Below are 21,491 nucleotides of genomic sequence, written 5' to 3'. Positions count from 1 at the left end.
ACTGTGTACGTGTGTGTGTGTGTGTGTGTGACTGTGTACGTGTGTGTGTGTGTGTGTGTGACTGTGTACGTGTGTGTGTGTGTGACTGTGTACGTGTGTGTGTGTGTGTGTGTGTGTGTGTACGTGTGTGTGTGTACGTGTGACTGTGTACATGTGTGTGTGTACGTGTGTGACTGTGTACGTGTGTGACTGTGTACGTGTGTGTGTGTGTGTGTGTGTGTGTACGTGTGTACGTGTGTGTGTGTGTGTGTGTGTACGTGTGTGTGTGTACGTGTGTGTGTGTACGTGTGTGACTGTGTACGTGTGTGACTGTGTACGTGTGTGTGTGTGTGACTGTGTACGTGTGTGACTGTGTACGTGTGTGTGTGTGTGTGTGTGTGTGTGTGTGTGTGTGTGTGACTGTGTACATGTGTGTGTGTGTGTGACTGTGTACATGTGTGTGTGTGTGTGACTGTGTACATGTGTGTGTGTGTGTGTGACTGTGTACGTGTGTGTGTGTGTGTGTGTGTGTGTGACTGTGTACGTGTGTGTGTGTGTGTGTGTGTGTGTGTGTGTGACCTGGACTAGCAGCGTCATGGGCCCGCTCTTGTCGATCTCCAGGATCTCTCCGTTCTTGGTCCCCAGCAGGATGTGACCGTGACCCAGAGTGATGGCTCTGATGGAGGGGTTGTCCTCCAGCAGCAGACCTGACAGAGAGGATTATGGGATGGATGACAGCATGAAAACACAGTACCTGTTGGTCAGGTGTATACGGAGTGTAAGTGAGTAATGATTAAAGAGGTGAAACCTTTGGAGGAGGGAGAGAGAGCGGCTCTCTTGATGGCGTACGTCTTCAGACATCTCTCGAACATGTCGTCCCACAGCTCCACGATGCCGTCCTTCCCCCCCGTCACAAACCCCTGGACAGCGAACGCAACACGAGTTCAGCACTGTGTTTTAACATGCAGGTAAACTCACCTTTACTTTAAGGTTCAGACATTCACAGTCACAATTAGAGAACTGAAGTGTTTATCTTTGTGAACATGTGATGCCCTGCTAAAGGTGTGTTCCAAGAGTGTTCCAGGTGTGTTCCAGGTGTTACCTTATCCAGGGAGCACATGGCGAATACGGGGCCGTCGTGAGCTTTGACAGTCTTGATGAGCGTCGTGTCTCTCCAGATGTAAACGTCTCCGTTTGTGGCTCCAGAGAAGACAAGGTCCTCGGAGCGACCGTAACACGCCGACATCATCGTCTCCTGCTTCCCCAGGTTCCCAAAGATTCCCCGTTTAAAGGTGAGGCCGCCCCCTGCAGGAGGAGAGAGGGAGTGTGTTTAGTGTCTCTCTGAACATCAGAGACGGTGCCTCAGGTGAGGACGAGGTGCCTCAGGTGAGGACGAGGTGCCTCAGGTGAGGTAGAGGTGCCTCAAGTGAGGACGAGGTGCCTCAAGTGAGGACGAGGTGCCTCAGGTGAGGACGAGGTGCCTCAGGTGAGGTAGAGGTGCCTCAGGTGAGGACGAGGTGCCTCAGGTGAGGACGAGGTGCCTCAGGTGAGGTAGAGGTGCCTCAAGTGAGGACGAGGTGCCTCAGGTGAGGTAGAGGTGCCTCAGGTGAGGAAGAGGTGCCTCAGGTGAGGTAGAGGTGCCTCAAGTGAGGACGAGGTGCCTCAAGTGAGGACGAGGTGCCTCAGGTGAGGTAGAGGTGCCTGAGGTGAGGTAGAGGTGCCTGAGGTGAGGTAGAGGTGCCTCAAGTGAGGACGAGGTGCCTCAGGTGAGGTAGAGGTGCCTCAAGTGAGGTAGAGGTGCCTGAGGTGAGGTAGAGGTACCTCAGGTGAGGACGAGGTGCCTGAGGTGAGGAAGAGGTGCCTCAGGTGAGGAAGAGGTGCCTCAGGTGAGGAGTAGACCTACCTGAATGCTGCCAGAACTTGATGTGTTTCATGCCGACAGTCACCAGCTTGTCCATCCTGAACGGGTTACTCTTCACCACGAAGATTTTGTCTTTATGACCCCTGCAGACACAGAGGTCAGAGGTCAAAGTAAGTGTTATTATTAATCTCACTTTCAGACCCAACTTCAGTCTAACAGTGAGCACTCTTACAGAGTGTGCACTGACACACAGATACTGTCAGACGAGCAGGTGAGAACAGACGAGGTGTTCTTACCTGGCCTTGGCCAGCCTCTCTCCTTTCTTCCAGTCCCAGATGACGATGGAGTGAAATTCATCGATTCCCACAGACACCAAACTCTTCCCGTCCGCTGAGACAGACAGTCAGAGAGACAGACAGACGGAGAGACAGACAGAGAGAGAGAGACAGACACACAGAGAGACAGACAGACGTCAGAGGGACCACCTACAACACTGTAACTCGTCTTTTAGTCTTCCTGCTTTACGAACGGTTTAGGAGACGATCGATCTCAGATCCCGTCGTCTACAGTCTAACGACGATACAGCCTCTGAGCTTTGTCAGGTCTGTCCTCACGAGGAGAAGAAAACTACTTTAACATGACACGTTTGATCAAGGGAGGGCGGAGCCATCATTTATGATGCATTCTGGGAAGTCGGGAAATCTAAACAGCTTTCGCGACACAGCATCAAGAAGACTTATCTCAAGTTGAATGTTCGATCTAGAACAGATTGTTAGCGGTTAGCTGTTAACATGCAGATGTTTATAGAGATTAGTAAGAAGATAAATCATCGTCAGATCACGCTGATGGAGTCGGGATGTCATTACGATGGACTACGTTCCGCCTGCTCTCCTCACGGACGGTTTTTCCTGCATTCGCCGCAGCCTGCTGATACGTGATTGGTCAATATTACTTGGACTACAAGCGTACTACAAACAGAAACCAGAACACTCGCCGTCACTACCTATAGACTCTGTAAATAGAGATTAGGAAACGACAGATGAGGGTCCATGATGGTAAACAGATGTGTTTTATCTTGCAGAAGTTGATCGATCTCAGGTGGACATTATTGGATGTAAAGCAGTGATTCAGGGATCACAGGTGGAGATACAGGTACACCAGACAGTGCAGTGAGCATACCTGTGAACTCCAGCGCACACACTCCTCTGCTGTGGTGTCCCTTTAATAACGACAGACACTTCAGAGTCTGGATGTCCCACACGTGGACCGCAGGGTCTCTGCCCACCTGAACACACACAGCCAATCAGAAACTCTCTCAGGCAGTGTAATATGATGCGCGGCGATTGGCCGGGCGTACCTGTGCAGAGGCCACGTAGTCTTTGAGCGGGTGGACGGTGAGGCCGAGGATATCGTCGTCGTGGCCGAGGTAGAACCTCTGACTGTGCTGCAGGCGGTTGTAGACGACGGCGACGGCCGCCACGTGGTACACCACCTCCCCCGACTGACTGTAGAACAGGTTGTTACGACAGTCGAAGCCCCGATACCTGCAGAAGACAGGAAACAAGACCGCCACAATAAAGGTCAATAAATAAAGAAAAACAGGAGGTGAGCGTCAGGTCAGACCTCTTTACCACACAAACCAGTTCTTAGGTATATCTCATTATTTATACAAGCTATTCACTGTTTCATGTAAACAGACCAAAGATGCTTCATCATGAAACATAAACAAAAACAAACCTAAACAAAAACATAAACAGAAAAAACAAACAAAACATAAACAAACAAACAAAAACATACACAAACAAAACACAAACAAACAAAAACAAACAAACAAAAACATACACAAACAAAAACATAAACAAACAAAAACATGAAACAAACATAAACAAAAAAAAACAAATACAAACAAAAACATAAACAAACAAAAACATAAACAAACAAAAACATAAACAAAACATAAAACAAAAACAAACAAAAACAAACATAAACAAACAAAAACATTAACAAAACATAAACAAACAAAAACATAAACAAACAAAAACATAAACAAAACATAAAACAAAAACAAACAAAAACAAACATAAACAAACAAAAACATTAACAAAACATAAACAAACAAAAGCATAAAACAAACAAACAAAAACATAAACAAAACATAAAACAAAAACAAACATAAACAAACAAAAACAAACATAAACAAACAAAAACATAAACAAAAACATAAACAGACCAACCATCATGAACATCTGATTTTATTTATAGAACTTATTTCACCCGTGAACAAACTGCAGACGGAGCCCCTCCTCCGGAGCTTTCTGCCGCTTCAGGGAACCAATCAGCTTCTTCCTCAGCTGAGGCAGATCCTCCTTGTACACCTGCAGACAGAGACAGGTGAGTCAGACAGACAGACAGACAGACAGACAGACAGGCAGGCAGGCAGGTGAGTGAGTGAGTGAGTGAGTGAGTGAGTGAGCGAGTCAGACAGACAGACAGACAGGTAACAACGTCATGTTACTGTTTTCACCTGACGTTCGTAGCTGGTCTGAGCTTCCTGTTCGATGTCCGAGTCGAGCTCCGGGACGTCTGATACGTCCGAGTCCGACTCTCCGCTGTTAGAGTCGGCGTATCCCTCTGACACCGACCAGGGAAAAACTTTATTAACACTTTACTACCTGATGAGAGCCGTCTGAACTCTTAAAGACAAACAGCTCAGAGAAGAAGATTTATGGATATAATTTCATGTCTACAGAGGAAAAGTTACGCTTTGTTGGATCAAAGTTGGATCAGTAGTGGATAAGTAGTAATCCTGGTTGTTACCTTGGAGGAGGGGCTCCAGGACGCCATTCATGACACCCTCGGGCAGAAACCTCCACTGGAAGACGGCGTGGTCGGCTCCGCCCGTGCTGACGACCCACTGCAGGTCGTTGGACCAGCGAACGTTGGTCACATGGGCCGAGTGGCCGATGTACTTCTTGAATTTGGCTCCTGTTTGAGGAAGAAGAGTTTGATGGATCAGCAGCAGGCTTTTACCTTTCAAACCTTCAGATTTCAACATTTGAGTGAGACTGAAAGCCTGAAGATTGACCCCGTAAATACTGATGCATCCTGGATCCTGCAGACTTTGGGTCCTGCTGAAAAGACTTCTATGTTCCTACAGTTTTACTTGTTTGTCAGACCGACCTTTCTTGAGGCAGGGGAACCTGAAGAGCTTGACGAGGCCGAGGTCGTCTCCGGTCACCAGCACGGCGCTGCTGTAGTTGGCATCCACAGAGTTCACGTTGGTGACAGTGGAGTATTTGGGCCAGATGCCGTTCACCTCCGTCCCCACGACCCCCGTCCACGTCATCCAGTGGATCCCCTTCGCCTCCTCTTTAGGAACCAGCTTCCCCGCTACAAGACACAGAAGGTCAGGGGTGTTAGGGAGTACCAAGTCAAGACAGGTAAGTCCTGAATCAAGTCCTCGAGTCTACACAGGTAAGTCCTTCCTTAGCACTTCTATTACACTCTGAGACAAAAAGTAAACTTTGTGTCTTGAAGCGTCTGGGGTCCTCTGACTCAGACAGTACCTGGCATCCTGTAGAAGAGCCGCTCTCCAGCGCCATCATTGGTCTGCAGGAAGCGGCTGTCGACAGACCAGTCCAGGTGGGTGATGAAGGAGGCGGAACGGCTGCACTCGCCCACCTTCTTGTAACGCTGGGCGACAGCGTAGACGTCCACCAGACCGTCATTTGAGCCCACCGCCAGGAAGGAACCGTCCGGTGAGAACTTGAGCTCATGGATCACCTCCTTCCTGTCCTTGATGTGCACGACCTCGGTCATGTCCCTGCAGGAAAACCATTACTGAATCATCTTAAGGCTGTTTGGAGGGTAATGAAGGTCTCAGACAGTCTGAGTGTGTGAACGTTATGTGTGGAGTTCCCCAAGGCTCAATCCTGGGTCCTCTTTTATTTCTATATTTCCTTCAGATTAAGATTGTTTTTGTTTTTTTTAAATGATTATCAATAATCTGATTTCTTATTTCAGATTCTCACTTCTTGTTTATTCTGATGTTTTTGTTGTTGTTTGTCTTAAGCTCAGTGTTTTCGCTTCCTTTCTGAACCAGGACACTGAGGCTTTTCTGATTGAATAAAGGTTAAATAAATTCAAACGCTGCTCCTGAGTCCAGACTAAAGAAACACAACTAAACTTGCTGTTTGGTTAGCCAACTAACAAACCACCTGTTTATATTAAATAATAGCAGGTCTGTAATAACAGTTTTACAGGAAGCAGTTTGTATCCTGAGCTTACCTGACTCTCAGCACGGTGAAGGATCCGTCCTTCATGCCCAGAGCGAGCTGAGAGCCGTCGTTGTTGAAGGAGACGCTGCGGACGGATTCCTCCATGTTACAGCGAGCCAGCAGAGTGTGGTCAGGAAGACTCCACAGCCTGAGAGACAGACAGAGAGAGAGACAGGTAAGTTCAGCTGATCAGCAGCCTGTTGGTAGAGGTGTTTGTGAGTCAGACTGACCGGACGGAGCGGTCATCGCTCCCTGTGACGGCGACGGGCTGTTTGGGGTGCAGGTCGAGCGCCCACAGCTCGCCCTCGCTGTGACCCTGCATCAGCAGAACCGGTTTGTCCCGGTCTCGGACCATGACCTCGAAGATCTCACTGTCCTGTGTCCCCGCCAGGATCCGGTCAGCCTTCCAGCAAACGCTGCGGATCGACAGACCTGAGACAGAAAACACTGAGTCGTAAAATTGTAGCAGAGGACACACCTGAGACAAAGACACGCCCCTTTTACACTGCCAGCTGCAGGCGGGATTATCACGCCTCCGTTACGTTCCGTCTTCCATGTAGAACGCACAGAGGCTGAACGACGGGGCGAAGTCGTTCCGCCTCTGAGCCGGCATCAGACGTGTGTGTAAACGACAGCCGACAGGGCGGAACAGCGCCGCGTGTGTGTCTGTTTGTTCACACCTCACGCACGTTTTGGTTCCACAACGCCGGAACCCTGTAAAAACACACCGGGGCGGCTTCACGCCGGTGTTGCTTGGTCCGATGTAAAATGACTGGCGGAGCTTCGTTACGGCGCTGAGGTGGAACCGCAGAGCAAAAAGGGCTACAGAGTAAAGGTGTGACCTCCACCTGAGCACACTGAACACATGGTCATTTACATCAGTTAATCTGCTCATGGTTTCCTCTTCTTCTGATTCATGGAGTCACCATGAATGAAACCATCATTAGCTGAGACACAGACAGGCGTCCTGCTCCAGGACCTAAGAACAGGTGTTCTCACCTTTGTATCCCTGCTCCGCCTCCCTCAGGTCGATCTTGGTGATGGGTTTGAAGTCAACGTCCCACAGTCGGATGCAGCCGTCGCGTCCTCCTGTGGCGAATCCTTCCTCACAGGCGTGCATGCTGAAGATCCCCGCCTGATTCAGAAACACAGAACCTGTCTGGAGCTGCCTCTGCGTCTTTGAGTGGGTTTTATATCTTCCTTGCTATTGGAGCTTCTCTAAACATGTTCATGTTTAATTGTTCACTGGCATCATGTACAGTAAGTGTGTGTGTCTCTGTGTGTTACACTGTATTCACCCCGTGTGCAGCCTGTACAGTCCGGATCAGAGTGATCCCCTTCCACACGTACACGTCTCCGTTCAGAGCTCCGGAGTACGTCAGCTCCTCTTTGGCTGCAGAGACACACAGGATGGTCTGCAGGTCGCCCGTCTTCCCAAATATCCCTCTCTTCGGAGTCAGAGCGTTCCCACACAGAGTCCAGAACTAAAGACAGGAACAAGGAACAAAGTGTATGTATTCAGATTTACTGACACGGCCATCGTTATCAGATTCAAAGAGTATTTGTGTGACACAGGTCTGATCTGCCTCACCTTGATGTGTTTGACTCCACAGCTGACCAGACGGCTGGACGTGAACGGGTCCCAGGCCACGTCAAAGATCTGCAGCAGAGACAGACAGACGATAACTCTATCAGGAACTTCTTTATATGACAGGAAGTGAACGTACGTGTGAGAGGGTCACTTCAGCTACAATCACAGTCAGTGTGAACAAACAGTCGTACTCTGTCTGAGTGTCCGGTTGCCGTGGCGAGGACTCGTCCTCTCCTCCAATCCCAAACACACAACGTGTTCTTGGCGTCCAGGCCGACCGACGCCAGCCGCTACGAATACGAAACAAACATGTCAGATCAGATCCATTAGTTTGACAGGTAAACCAGCATGAAGCCCCGCCCACCTCAGACAGTTAAACCACGGGTTTGGTCAAAACTGCTAATGTTTTGGAACTGATAAGTACGAACACCTGAGATATGGACCTTAGATCGTCCCTACACAGGTGAAAAGGCAGTGACATCATCACAAGGAGGCGTGGCCTGACCTGTCCGTCAGAGTCGAAGGCCAAACAGGCGACTCCGTGTGTGTGGACGTCCCTCAGGATGGACACAGTCTGCATGGCGTACGTGTCCCAGATACAGATGTACGGATCCTTACCCACCTGACCCGTCGCCACCTGGATCTTATCAGGATGCATCGCCAGACTGAGAGAGAGACAGGGAGAGAGACAGGGAGAGAGACAGGCACCAAGAGGGAGAGACAGAGAGAGAGACAGGCACCAAGAGGGAGAGACAGGGAGAGAGACAGGGAGAGAGACAGGCACCAGGAGGGAGAGACAGAGAGAGAGACAGGGAGAGAGACAGGGAGAGAGACACGCACCAAGACGGAGAGAGACAGGGAGAGAGACAGGCACCAAGAGGGAGAGAGAGAGAGAGACAGGCACCAAGAGGGAGAGACAGGGAGAGAGACAGGCACCAAGAGGAAGAGACAGAGAGAGAGACAGGGAGAGAGACAGGCACCAGGAGGGAGAGAGACAGGCACCAAGAGGGAGAGACAGAGAGAGAGACAGGGAGAAAGACAGGCACCAAGAGGGAGAGACAGAGAGAGAGACAGGGAGAAAGACACGCACCAAGACGTAGAGACAGAGAGAGAGACAGGGAGAGAGACACGCACCAAGAGGGAGAGACAGAGAGAGAGACAGGCACCAAGAGGAAGAGACAGAGAGAGAGACAGGGAGAGAGACAGGCACCAGGAGGGAGAGACAGAGAGAGAGACAGGGAGAGAGACAGGCACCAGGAGGGAGAGACAGAGAGAGGGAAACAGGCACCAGGAGGGAGAGACAGAGAGAGAGACAGGGAGAGAGACACGCACCAAGAGGGAGAGACAGAGAGAGAGACAGGGAGAGAGACAGGCACCAAGAGGGAGAGACAGGGAGAGAGACAGGCACCAAGAGGAAGAGACAGAGAGAGAGACAGGGAGAGAGACAGGGAGAGACAGAGAGAGAGACAGGCTCAAAGAGGGAGAGACAGAGAGAGAGACAGGGAGAGAGACAGGCACCAGGAGGGAGAGACAGAGAGAGAGACAGGGAGAGAGACAGGCACCAAGAGGGAGAGACACGCACCAAGAGGGCGAGACAGAGAGAGAGACAGGCACAAAGAGAGAGAGACACGCACCAAGAGGGAGAGACAGAGAGAGAGACAGGGAGAGAGACAGGCACCAAGAGGGAGAGACAGAGAGAGAGACAGGCACAAAGAGGGAGAGACAGAGAGAGAGACAGGCTCAAAGAGGGAGAGACAGAGAGAGAGACAGGGAGAGAGACAGGCACCAGGAGGGAGAGACAGAGAGAGAGACAGGGAGAGAGACAGGCACCAAGAGGGAGACACAGAGAGAGAGACAGGGAGAGAGAAAGGGAGAGAGACACGCACCAAGAGGGAGAGACAGAGAGAGAGACAGGCACAAAGAGGGAGAGACAGAGAGAGAGACAGGCACCAAGAGGGAGAGACAGAGAGAGAGACAGGGAGAGAGACACGCACCAAGAGGGAGAGACAGGGAGAGAGACATGCACCAAGAGGGAGAGACAGAGAGAGAGACAGGGAGAGAGACAGGCACCAAGAGGGAGACACAGAGAGAGAGACAGGGAGAGAGACAGGCACCAAGAGGGAGAGACAGAGAGAGAGACAGGCACAAAGAGGGAGAGACAGAGAGAGAGACAGGCTCAAAGAGGGAGAGACAGAGAGAGAGACAGGGAGAGAGACAGGCACCAGGAGGGAGACACAGAGAGAGAGACAGGGAGAGAGAAAGGGAGAGAGACACGCACCAAGACGGAGAGACAGAGAGAGAGACAGGGAGAGAGACAGGCACCAAGAGGGAGAGACAGAGAGAGAGACAGGCACAAAGAGGGAGAGACAGAGAGAGAGACAGGCACCAAGAGGGAGAGACAGAGAGAGAGACAGGGAGAGAGACACGCACCAAGAGGGAGAGACAGGGAGAGAGACATGCACCAAGAGGGAGAGAGAGAGAGAGAGACAGGGAGAGAGACACGCACCAAGAGGGAGAGAGAGAGAGAGAGACAGGGAGAGAGACAGGCACCAAGAGGGAGAGACAGAGAGAGAGACACGCACCAAGAGGGAGAGACAGAGAGAGAGACAGGCACCAAGAGGGAGAGAAAGAGAGAGAGACAGGCACAAAGAGGGAGAGACAGAGAGAGAGACAGGGAGAGAGACAGGGACCAAGACGGAGAGACAGAGAGAGAGACAGGGAGAGAGACAGGCACCAAGAGGGAGAGACAGAGAGAGAGACAGGCACAAAGAGGGAGAGACAGAGAGAGAGACAGGTAGAGAGACACGCACCAAGAGGGAGAGACAGAGAGAGAGACAGGGAGAGAGACAGGCACCAGGAGGGAGAGACAGAGAGAGAGACAGGGAGAGAGACACGCACCAAGAGGGAGAGACAGAGAGAGAGACAGGCACAAAGAGAGAGAGACACGCACCAAGAGGGCGAGACAGAGAGAGAGACAGGCACAAAGAGAGAGAGACACGCACCAAGAGGGAGAGACAGAGAGAGAGACAGGGAGAGAGACAGGCACCAAGAGGGAGAGACAGAGAGAGAGACAGGGAGAGAGACAGGCACCAGGAGGGAGAGACAGAGAGAGAGACAGAGAGAGAGACAGGCACAAAGAGGGAGAGACAGAGAGAGAGACAGGTAGAGAGACACGCACCAAGAGGGAGAGACAGAGAGAGAGACAGGCACAAAGAGAGAGAGACACGCACCAAGAGGGAGAGACAGAGAGAGAGACAGGGAGAGAGACAGGCACCAGGAGGGAGAGACAGAGAGAGAGACAGGGAGAGAGACAGGCACCAAGAGGGAGAGAGAGAGAGAGAGACAGGGAGAGAGACAGGCACCAAGAGGGAGAGACAGAGAGAGAGACAGAGAGAGAGACAGGCACCAAGAGGGAGAGACAGAGAGAGAGACACGCACCAAGAGGGAGAGACAGAGAGAGAGACAGGCACCAAGAGGGAGAGAAAGAGAGAGAGACAGGCACAAAGAGGGAGAGACAGAGAGAGAGACAGGGAGAGAGACAGGCACCAGGAGGGAGAGACAGAGAGAGAGACAGGCACCAGGAGGGAGAGACAGAGAGAGAGACAGGGAGAGAGACACGCACCAAGAGGGAGAGACAGAGAGAGAGACAGGCACAAAGAGAGAGAGACACGCACCAAGAGGGCGAGACAGAGAGAGAGACAGGCACAAAGAGAGAGAGACACGCACCAAGAGGGAGAGACAGAGAGAGAGACAGGGAGAGAGACAGGCACCAAGAGGGAGAGACAGAGAGAGAGACAGGGAGAGAGACAGGCACCAGGAGGGAGAGACAGAGAGAGAGACAGAGAGAGAGACAGGCACAAAGAGGGAGAGACAGAGAGAGAGACAGGTAGAGAGACACGCACCAAGAGGGAGAGACAGAGAGAGAGACAGGCACAAAGAGAGAGAGACACGCACCAAGAGGGAGAGACAGAGAGAGAGACAGGGAGAGAGACAGGCACCAGGAGGGAGAGACAGAGAGAGAGACAGGGAGAGAGACAGGCACCAAGAGGGAGAGAGAGAGAGAGAGACAGGGAGAGAGACAGGCACCAAGAGGGAGAGACAGAGAGAGAGACAGAGAGAGAGACAGGCACCAAGAGGGAGAGACAGAGAGAGAGACACGCACCAAGAGGGAGAGACAGAGAGAGAGACAGGCACCAAGAGGGAGAGAAAGAGAGAGAGACAGGCACAAAGAGGGAGAGACAGAGAGAGAGACAGGGAGAGAGACAGGCACCAGGAGGGAGAGACAGAGAGAGAGACAGGCACCAGGAGGGAGAGACAGAGAGAGAGACAGGGAGAGAGACAGGCACAAAGACAGAGAGACACGCACCAAGAGGGAGAGACAGAGAGAGAGACAGGGAGAGAGACAGGCACAAAGACAGAGAGACACGCACCAAGAGGGAGAGACAGAGAGAGAGACAGGGAGAGAGACAGGCACAAAGAGATTTAGACAGCGAGCTCACAGAGTTGGTTCCCAGCTGACTGTTCAGACTCAGGTGATGTGATACCTGGCCGTGCATCACTCACACACGTTGGACCATGGGATCATGTGATTAATGTCTGTCCTTCTGGAAGCAACAGAAAACTAAACTCCATCCTGTCTGTGCTCATCACCTGTCCTCTCTCACAGCTGGTTAACCTCCCTCCTCCTCCTGAGCTGTGTCTGATGAACTCTGACCAGTGCCCAGTGTGATGAGCTGTTAGCTCGGATCAGTACCAGGATTTCTCTGATGGACACCAACTACCGGCGTCCTGTTTCAGCTGTGGAGCGCCTGTCCATCTGTCTCCGCTGAGTGACAGTTTCACTGTATCTAGCAAGTCACAGGTGGGCTGAGATCTGTCTCACTACAGTGCTATGAGGAGCACATCAGGAGGCAAGAGGACAAGAACACCACGCTGACACGCTGTTGGACACAGTGTCACACAGTGTTTATACCTGTTGACAAACACCTGCACACAGCTGACCAATCACAGAGGAGGAGGTTTTTACTGTCACAGTAAATCTGGTTTGTCCGACCTCACCGACGGCTCGACTGCTGAGCTCATCATGTTCTCACCTTCCTGTGTCCAAACTGTGACCTCATCACTGTACCGCTGTGGCTGACGAAGCATTTTTATGTTTATAATGTAAAACAAACTGAGGCTGATGGGGCAGAGCAAAGCATGATGGGAAAGACTCAGCAGCTTCATCAGCTGCGGCTGTCAGCTCCCATCAGGACTCCACCTGTGGAGCCGGCGTGCTGCCTGGTTCAGAGTGAAGGTGTTACACCTGTCAGCTGAGTGTCATCAGAGATCATCTGATCTCTATAAACGTTCAATCTGAAATCTAACGAGAGGAATACACACCTCAGGAGGAGCTCAGGTTATCATGCGACCACCTGCCTGAACGTGATTGGACGTCACTGGTCAGCTGAGGCACAGTTTGAATGAGCCAATCACAGTGCAGCATGAGTGATCAGCTGAGACTGCTTCTGTCTGTAAAGCCTGTGTTAACACTCTGTAGGTGCGTTCAGGGACACTCCGACATCTCATGATGGACCATCTTTCAGCCAGAAACAACAAAGCTGCTCGTTTTAAAACCTATGTATCACAACATCATGACAGAACTAATCAGGTGACATTAACACCTGAGGGACATCAGTCTGTTTTATTGTCACCTGAGCAGCTGATCAGGTGAGGGCTGATGAAACGTTACAGAGATTCAGGTGTTTGTGCTGGTTGTGTCTGTTTGTGTGTTCCTAACAGTGAACTCGCCACGGAGCCTCTGTGAGATGATGTGAGCTTCTCTCTTGGAGCCTTCCTGTTCACACTGAGCTGATCTGGGTCACACAGAGACCTGCAGGTGAGCCTGAAGCAGGAACATCTGTCAGAGAGGACCTCCGCTTCATCTGGTGTTACCATGGAAACCCGCTGTATCATCAAGCCTGAGAAATGAATGAGGTGTCAAAGCCTGCAGTTCCTCTGGTGTCCACTTGAGGCTGTCTCCAGCAGTGAGTCAGTCCCCATAGAGCCCCATGTTAAACTTTACAGCAGAAATAAACATGTTTACAGCCTGGTACAAAAAACAGTTTGGGTCTCTATAGCTCATTTCTCTCTTCATGACAACTGTACGGGGAGAATCTTTATACAGCTCACCTGTTTACATTATATTAAGGCTTAAAGTGATGTAGCATGAGGGGCGTGGCCTCTTTGAGTGACGGGTGTCACCTCAGCTAGTTCAGACAAATAATCTGCCGTGCGCTTTTTTGGACGAACAGATCGTCTAACAAGTCTGACAGTTTTTACACTCATTATTTTATCTATGTTAGCACTGATTAGCAGCTATCTGTGTCTGGTTGTTATAGGCTGGTATTGAAGTGCAACCTGGGAGTTGTAGTTTAATGTGGACACAGATATAAACAGATGTGGAAGCTGATTCAGATCTCTGCGAGCAAAGCAGACTAGCGTCTTCTTCATTGGTGCACAGCAGTTTGTTTTACCTTGTATGATCTGAGAGTTCAGTCAGCTGTTCAACTCACCTGATGATGTCATCGTTATGTCCCAGGTAGAACTTCTGGGAGTGTTCTCTGGTGTTGTAGACCACGCCCACCCCGGCCACGAAGTACACCACCTCCTTCCCCGCCGTGTAGTACAGGTTGTTACGACACTGATGACCTCTGTATCCGTGGATCCACTCTAGCCTCAGCTGGCAGCGCGGCGCCGTCTTGTCCGACATGTCGGCTTAGATCAGGAAACCCAACATTTAAAATCCACTCTGAAAAGAAAGAGGTCTTCTTGGTTTCAAACAGGAAGTGTGACGAGCTCTGAGCACATCCGTGATGTAGCAGCTGCTGTGAGAAATGTCTCATGTACGAACACAGAAACAGTCGTGTGCGTGTCCATCCAAATCTGCTGCTGCTCCTACTGCTGATGGAAGTTGTAGTCCATCATTGTAGTCCCTTTAACAGTGAATCTTTCAACTACACTTCCCATAATTCCAATCTACAGCCGAACTATCTAATGTTAGCAAAGTTGCACAAACTCAGCAGAAGCCACAGCATGGCGTCATCGACGAGAGAAACACGTCTGAACGTCTGCGCTGCAGGACTACAACACTTTGACCTCTCGTTGATGGCTGAAGGAGCAGACCGTCCCTTTAACTCCACTGGTTTTACCTTTAAAGACGACTGTTAGAGGATGATGGGAGGATAATCTCAGGGTTTACTTGTCTCAGTGTAGTTCGAGTACTAACCTCATGCTGTTTCTTTTTGACCTGAACATATTTAACTTATTTTAGCAGCTAACGTTCCAAACATCAAGTTGTTGCCTTTAATAAAAAGTGCCACTTTGGAAATCCTTAAAGGGAAACGAGTTGATGTGAGGTTGTGTTGACCTCTGACATCTGAGGTCATCAGGCTGTGAATAAAGTGAACATCACATGTAAAACATAGGAAACACACACTAACTGCAAGATGACCTGCAGGTATTTTCAGACGTAACCCTGATGAGGAGCTCACAGAGATCAGAGAACACACTCCGAGGTTGATAAAAACAAGAGGTGTGTTGGAGGAGAAACAGACGCGGTGGTTGCTGACTGTTATCAGTATTTACTGTCGTCTCCACATTTATTCTTTATAATTTGGTGGTTTTGTTAAACTTAAATGAATCTATCCAAAGGATGGGCTGCCTGTTAGCAGCAGAGCTAACAGAGGTCCTTACAGAATTCAGTTGACAGCTACGGTAACCTTTAGGGACATTTTTAATAACTGGAAACCCTCTGGGAACGTTTTGCGAACTAATAATCCAAACCGGAAAATTCCCAGAATCTTCGCTGAAGGTTAAAAGGAATAAACGGGATATTCCAGGAAGGTTTCGGTGTTTGCTGAGAAGGTCACTATGAAAGAAATCATGTGTTCAGACCACATGTCCGACTGAAAGACATTAAAAAGAGCGCTCACTGGGGAAAGAGGGGCAGTTCTACATTAGTGCGACTGATGCTCCGTGAGGTCCGTGAGTGAAATAACCGACAGTTTGTGTAAATGTCGAATATAACGAAGCGTCTGGAGGCTGAAATCACAGAAAATCCCTCCCTGAGTCCTGCCGCCGTCTGTTCGCTGTTTCCAGTTAAAACCCGGAGATTACAGCGCCGATTTATCACCGCCAGTCCGCATCCAAACCCCGGAGAAAACCAGCAACCACACCTCCAGACACCGACTGCCGCTGCTCCTGCAGGCCGGCGGAGGGACGCTCAGACCCGGCAGAGATCCGCAGGAGCTCCCCGCCTCACAAACAGCCATTAAAATGTAGAAAAAGATAAAAAGTCGGGATATCAACGGGAATCCCAGGGATCACCGTGAGTGTCCACACCGAAGAATAGGCGTCTTCACTTCCTGATATGAATTTCAAAATAAAACACTTATACGGAAAGTTAGTTTTTCTTCGCTGTTTATTGATCACTGTTAGAGTCGGCCAACAGAAAGATCAAAGACATAAAACGTTTGCTTATTTTACTTTGATTAGTTAATAATTATGTTTTAATTAATGATCATTTTATAAAAGAAAGTTTTCATTAAAAATCATGAAACATAACATTAGATTAAAATCAAAGTATAAATTATTCAAGTATTTGCACAATATAAAAAATAATAAGGAAACAGGAAAATATCTGTGTGTGTGTGTGTGTGTGTATGTGTGTGTGTAATCAGGTGAATGTGTGTGACATTTAAAGTTAGTAAGCAGAAGTATGTGTAACAGGATAAGTATTATATCTGTATCTATCTTCTATATCTTTTTTTTAATTATTTAGATGTGTATTTTAACAATGTATTCAACTTGCAGTCATCTTGTTTTATTTTGAAATCCACTGCCACGGTTTCCTGTCTCCCTCGCGCTCAGCACCGCGAGCTTCCCGCCTTTGTCAGAGCGGGTCAGGTGCGGTTTCAGCGCAGGTCCGCTTCGAGCGCAGCGGCTTCATGAATCAGGAGCCCGCAGAGAATGATGGGAGGTGTAGTGTTTTAACTGTCAGCTCAAAGGAGGACCCCCCTCTGCTGCAGATCAGGTCTGAACCGGGAACCTGGTCTACCTGCTGCTGCAGAGATCCTCTCTGACAACCAGAGGCACCACTCTGATGCAAACCCCTGAAACTGTTCGAGAAGCAGATTCTACTGAGACCAAATGAAGCTCCAGTCAGATCATTTCCTGTTGGCTCATACTGCTTCCCGTACGTCTGTCACTGTATTAATACCATTAGTTGTACTTTTGAAAAAGTTGTAATGTGAGCATCGGGTATTTTTTTCTTTGAAATGCTACATCAGTGTATTAAACGTGCAAAGATAGTTAAATGTGCTCAGCAGGACTTTAAGATGTTATATGACCATATTTGTTCATGAGGGTGGAGCCTGAGAGGAGCGAGCAAAACACTAAGTTATAGACCAACAGTGTTTGGGTTTGCGAAGCACACCTGTAATTTGACTGTGATATTGATTATGATGCTAATGCTGGCGAGCTAAAAACAAACAACATGCACTTACTTAAAAAACTGAACAGTCGACTCCTCAGTGTTTCAGAACAACACTGACCTCCACAGGTAGCCCCACCCTAACCCCGCCCCTTTTCCTGGTCTGTGTGACTCTCAATGGGAGCATCGGTGACTAAATGAACATCATGCTGTGTTGAAGAAGACTTGAAACTAGACCATAAACTCATTAGGAACATGTTTACTGAGGGAATACATCAGGAGAGGAGGAGGAGCATGTTCTCATAGACTTCTATAGGATCAGACTTAGAAAAAAATGAGTCACATCAGTAAGAAACAGCACAACAGTGTAAAGTTTAAAAGCTTTAATGACATCGCACATATTTGACAGAGAGAGAGAGAGAGAGAGAGAGAGAGAGAGAGAGAGAGCTTTAGAGTCTACAGGTGCAGGTTCATACATGAGAAAGCCTTTATGGTCTAACTTCTGTTTAAATATGGGGCCTCAAACAGCGTCTGCTTCATTCCTATAGATGGACTTCTGATTGTGCAGTAAGATGGCCTAACTTCCATACATGTTCAGTACAATAGATATACAGTGACGCAGAGCAACACGAGTATCAAAGAGCAGAAAATCTGAACGCAGCGCGGTGCCAAGAGCCGACGACAAGCAAGCAACCTTCATGTGTAGCTCAGCTGAACGTTCCCACCGACACGGACGCGTCAGAGTGTTTATTATACAGACTGCATGTCCTGTACGGGAGCTGAGACAGGACAAAAGGAAAGATCAAACTGTTTTAGTTTCAGTGAGTGTTTCAGGCCTCGCTCTGAGCCTGACCAAGCATGCAAGTGAACGTTTCCACATCATACACCTCCTCGAAGCTGATTGGCTGTTTTAATCGTAAACAAACAGAGTGGCAGAGGACAACAAATCATGATAAAACAATAAACAAAATGCACTATTGGTCCAATTTCTCGACGGCAGAGGAAGAATGTAGGCTGTCTCTGAAGACACCCTCACAAAATTGAGGAAATAATTCAGACCTGTTTCAAAAAGTAGAAAAAGAACGAAAATGAAGAAAATGAAGACAAGAAGGTAAAAACAAAGAAACAAAGAGAGCAAGAGAGCGTCCCTGCTGACGCCACACGCAGCGAGGGCGTGAGGAAACAGCGTGTCATCATCGAGGAACGGGCAGACGTTCAGTTTGCAGACGATGACGCGCCGTTCCTTCACGACGTCCGACAGCGACCGCCGCCCTCGCTCTTCGTGTCTGTGCTCAGCGCCGCCTCTCCGCCCGCCCGCCGACCACACGACGAAACAAAAACCGAACATAAGAACTGCATGGAGAACAAACACACAACACGCCGACGCTGCACTTTGGTGAAACTTTACAGTGTTCTGCTCCACCAGCCGCCAGCCTCCATCATTGGCTGTTCAGTAGTGACATCAGCAGTGACATCACTGTTTGATTGTTTCCTATTAGCACATTTTGAAGGCAGATCAGCTCTGAGGACGTCTCTGCGATGTTTCACACCTGCACCTGAGCGGAGTGTGTGTGTGTGTGTGTGTGTGTGTGTGTGTGTGTGTGTGAGAGAGGACTGGGCAGTTTGATCAGACGTCTCATGTTTTAGGAACAGGAGGTGACGGAGGACTGACGGCTGTGAAGCTCTGGAGCTGAGTTTAACTTTAAGAAGGTCTCAGAGCAGTGAGGTGAGCGATGCTTCACCTGTTCACACCTCTAAAACCTTCCTGCAGCTGAAAGCAGCTCAGGTGTGGACTCTGGCTCTGAAACAAGTTCCAGTTGTTCAGCTGATGAGAAAGAAACGTTTAAAGAAGCTCAGTGAGACGTTTGAGAGCGAGAGTCGAGTGTTTCACCAAAGTGCCGCCCGTTTCTTTTACTGCTTCTTCTTGAACAGACTGAAGCGTTTGTCCTTCTCCTTCTCTTTGTCCTTCTCTCTCTTGCCGGGACTCGACTCGGTAGTGAGCGTGACGGTGGCCGGCAGAGTCTGAGCACGCCCAGACACCGGCGTGCCGGGGTGGCTGCCCTGCACGCTGGAGCGGTCCACGCAGGCGTTCAGGATGGCCTGGATCCAGGTGCTCATCTCCTCCTGCAGGGGGCGCCAACAGGACAGTCACACACAGATACCTGAGAGCGTGAGTCACAAGCGAGTCTGAGATCATGTTTTAATACTTTACCTCATCTTTGGCTTGGAACAGATACTCGTTTCCATCAGTGACTCTGAAACGAGAGAGGGAGACCATCAGGACCTCTGAGACTCCTTCTCAGGTGTTTTCACCTGTTAGCTCTGACACCTGCTCGTGGCTTCTTACAGGCTGTGAACAAGCCGTACTTCTAACACCTGAACTGTGCGTGCTCTCAGCAGACTTATGTTCATTTCTATAAAGACCAGAGACACACACTGGCTCGGTGACAGAGGTTAAACTGTCCTACATTAAAACGTGAAACTAAGAGCTGCTGCTACCTGAGTTTGAAGACGTGCTTCTTCTTCTTGTACTCGGAGGCCACATCACACGTCGCCTCCTTCAGGCTGATGGGGACCTCGTTGTGGTACGGGATGCCCTGACCCGCCGCCTTGCTGTCTTTGTAGAAACCCATCTCCTGGTTGTTGATGACACAGTACACGTTGTGCCACGACCTGCCAATCACAGAGCAGCACGGTCACATGATGATGTGGAACTGACAGAGGTTTTTCCTGAGGAGTGAGAGGTCTCCTGCAGCAGAGGATCTCTGTTACCTGTTGGAGGCCTTCTTGTTGTGGCCCTCCCACTCGTGCTTGCGGTGCAGGAGGCCCTCCAGCTGGGAGCACGAGTCCTGGTTCTTGGAGGGCAGCGTGGACGACTGGCTGGTTTTGCTCTTCCTGCCGGGGGTCGGGGAGGCACCGGGGCTCGGCTCCTTCGAGCTGCGTTCGGCCACGCCGTTCATCAGGTCGCCGCCGTCCACGCCGTCCTGAGCGGGTCAATTACACAGACACATTTAAAGAACCAGCACACGACTAATCTACAGGTCAAAACTGAAAAGTTCTTCTTCTGTGGTGCTGAAAATCATCCTCATTAGACAAGTTCACCTGAGAGAGCAAACATCTGTTCTAAAGGGGGGACGTAATCACTCTGGATACAAGACCGGCAGCACTCATGTTATAGTGTTTATATAATGAGCGAGACAGGAGAGTGAGACATGATAGTGAGACATGAGAGCGAGAAGGTGGAGTGAGACACAGGAGAGTGACACTGTGGAGTGAGACAGGAGAGAGAAATGGTGGAGTGAGATAGGAGAACAGGAGGATAGCGAGACAGGAGAGTGGCACGGGAGATTGACGAGGGAGAGTGAGACGATGGAGCAACAGTGAGACAGGAGAGTGAGACAGGAGAGTGAGACGGGAGAGCGAGACAGGATCGTGAGACAGGAGAGTGACACGGTGGAGTGAGACAGAAGAGTAAGATGGGAGAGTGAGAGATGAGAGTGAGACAAGATCGTGAGACAGGAGAGGAAGACGGGAAAGTGAGACAGGAGAGTGACACAGTGGAGTGAGACAGGATCGTGAGACAGGATCGTGAGACAGCAGAGCAAGACAGGAGAGTAAAACAGGAGAGTGACACGGTGGAGTGAGACAGAAGAGTAAGATGGGAGAGTGAGAGATAAGAGTGAGACAAGATCGTGAGACAGGAGAGGAAGACGGGAGAGTGAGACAGTAGAGTGACACGATGGAGTGAGAGTGAGACGGGAGAGTGAGACAGGAGAATGAGGCAGTGGAGTGAGACATGATAGTGAGACATGAGAGTGAGACGGGAGAGTGAGATACAGGAGAGTGAGACAGGAGAGAGAAATGGTGGAGTGAGAGTGAGGCAGCAGAGTGAGACATGAGACTTAGACAGGAGAGTGAGACAGGAGACAGCACTGACCCGGGGAGAGTCCTGGTCCGAGGGGAGGCCGTTCTGAGTGATCACCCCGCTGCAGAGACACAAACAGTCATTACTTCGTGTCACTGAGCTGCAGTTCCTCTGACGGCCACCAGGTGCTGCTGTGATTACCTGACTGTTAATGTGAACTCTCACCTCTGCTGCTGCGTCTCCTCCTGCTGGATGACCGGAGGCTCAGGAGTCGGGGGCTTCCTCATCCTCTCCTCCTCCTCCTGCTGCCTCCTCACCTCCAGCAGCTCCAGCTGAAAGACAGAACACCTCCATCATCACCCCCCCTCACTGTCTACCTACAGACTACAGGAGCCCAGAGGGTCCAAATACACAGGTGAGAGGACACCTCATCAAATACCTTCTGT

At 49.9% G+C, this 21,491-nt stretch overlaps 2 protein-coding genes across 3 annotated transcripts in view; both read right to left on the bottom strand.

Moving 5' to 3' along the window:
• Window positions 1-14,516, bottom strand: part of LOC138594795 (echinoderm microtubule-associated protein-like 6) — a 29,870-nt gene extending 15,354 nt beyond the window's left edge. Inside the window, exons 1-20 of the mRNA XM_069666027.1 lie at window positions 14,263-14,516; window positions 8,214-8,373; window positions 7,900-7,998; window positions 7,709-7,777; window positions 7,416-7,601; window positions 7,117-7,252; window positions 6,348-6,549; window positions 6,128-6,265; window positions 5,407-5,663; window positions 5,021-5,230; window positions 4,658-4,825; window positions 4,365-4,471; window positions 4,115-4,215; window positions 3,198-3,384; window positions 3,020-3,125; window positions 2,137-2,230; window positions 1,883-1,983; window positions 1,082-1,284; window positions 788-899; window positions 559-686 (exon numbers count right to left, since the gene is read on the bottom strand). Coding sequence (XP_069522128.1) covers window positions 559-686; window positions 788-899; window positions 1,082-1,284; window positions 1,883-1,983; window positions 2,137-2,230; window positions 3,020-3,125; window positions 3,198-3,384; window positions 4,115-4,215; window positions 4,365-4,471; window positions 4,658-4,825; window positions 5,021-5,230; window positions 5,407-5,663; window positions 6,128-6,265; window positions 6,348-6,549; window positions 7,117-7,252; window positions 7,416-7,601; window positions 7,709-7,777; window positions 7,900-7,998; window positions 8,214-8,373; window positions 14,263-14,459 — 2,961 coding nt within the window. The 5' untranslated portion in view covers window positions 14,460-14,516. The remainder of the gene's footprint in view (window positions 1-558; window positions 687-787; window positions 900-1,081; window positions 1,285-1,882; window positions 1,984-2,136; window positions 2,231-3,019; window positions 3,126-3,197; window positions 3,385-4,114; window positions 4,216-4,364; window positions 4,472-4,657; window positions 4,826-5,020; window positions 5,231-5,406; window positions 5,664-6,127; window positions 6,266-6,347; window positions 6,550-7,116; window positions 7,253-7,415; window positions 7,602-7,708; window positions 7,778-7,899; window positions 7,999-8,213; window positions 8,374-14,262) is intronic.
• A 3,032-nt stretch (window positions 14,517-17,548) lies between these two features.
• Window positions 17,549-21,491, bottom strand: part of LOC138594892 (spectrin beta chain, non-erythrocytic 1) — a 35,780-nt gene continuing 31,837 nt past the window's right edge. For both annotated transcript variants that reach the window (XM_069666165.1, XM_069666166.1), the window contains 6 exons: window positions 21,271-21,377; window positions 21,118-21,166; window positions 19,953-20,164; window positions 19,680-19,853; window positions 19,393-19,435; window positions 17,549-19,304 (listed from right to left, as the gene is read on the bottom strand). In XM_069666165.1, the coding sequence (XP_069522266.1) occupies window positions 19,092-19,304; window positions 19,393-19,435; window positions 19,680-19,853; window positions 19,953-20,164; window positions 21,118-21,166; window positions 21,271-21,377 (798 nt within the window). In that variant the 3' untranslated portion in view covers window positions 17,549-19,091. The remainder of the gene's footprint in view (window positions 19,305-19,392; window positions 19,436-19,679; window positions 19,854-19,952; window positions 20,165-21,117; window positions 21,167-21,270; window positions 21,378-21,491) is intronic.

The sequence above is a fragment of the Semicossyphus pulcher genome, unplaced genomic scaffold (genome assembly GCF_022749685.1).
Source record: "Semicossyphus pulcher isolate SPU_LCO1_2020_fin unplaced genomic scaffold, fSemPul1.0.p SCAF_17, whole genome shotgun sequence".
NCBI classification, from domain to species: Eukaryota; Metazoa; Chordata; class Actinopteri; order Labriformes; family Labridae; genus Semicossyphus; species Semicossyphus pulcher.
This window is presented reverse-complemented; position numbering and strand designations above follow the sequence as displayed.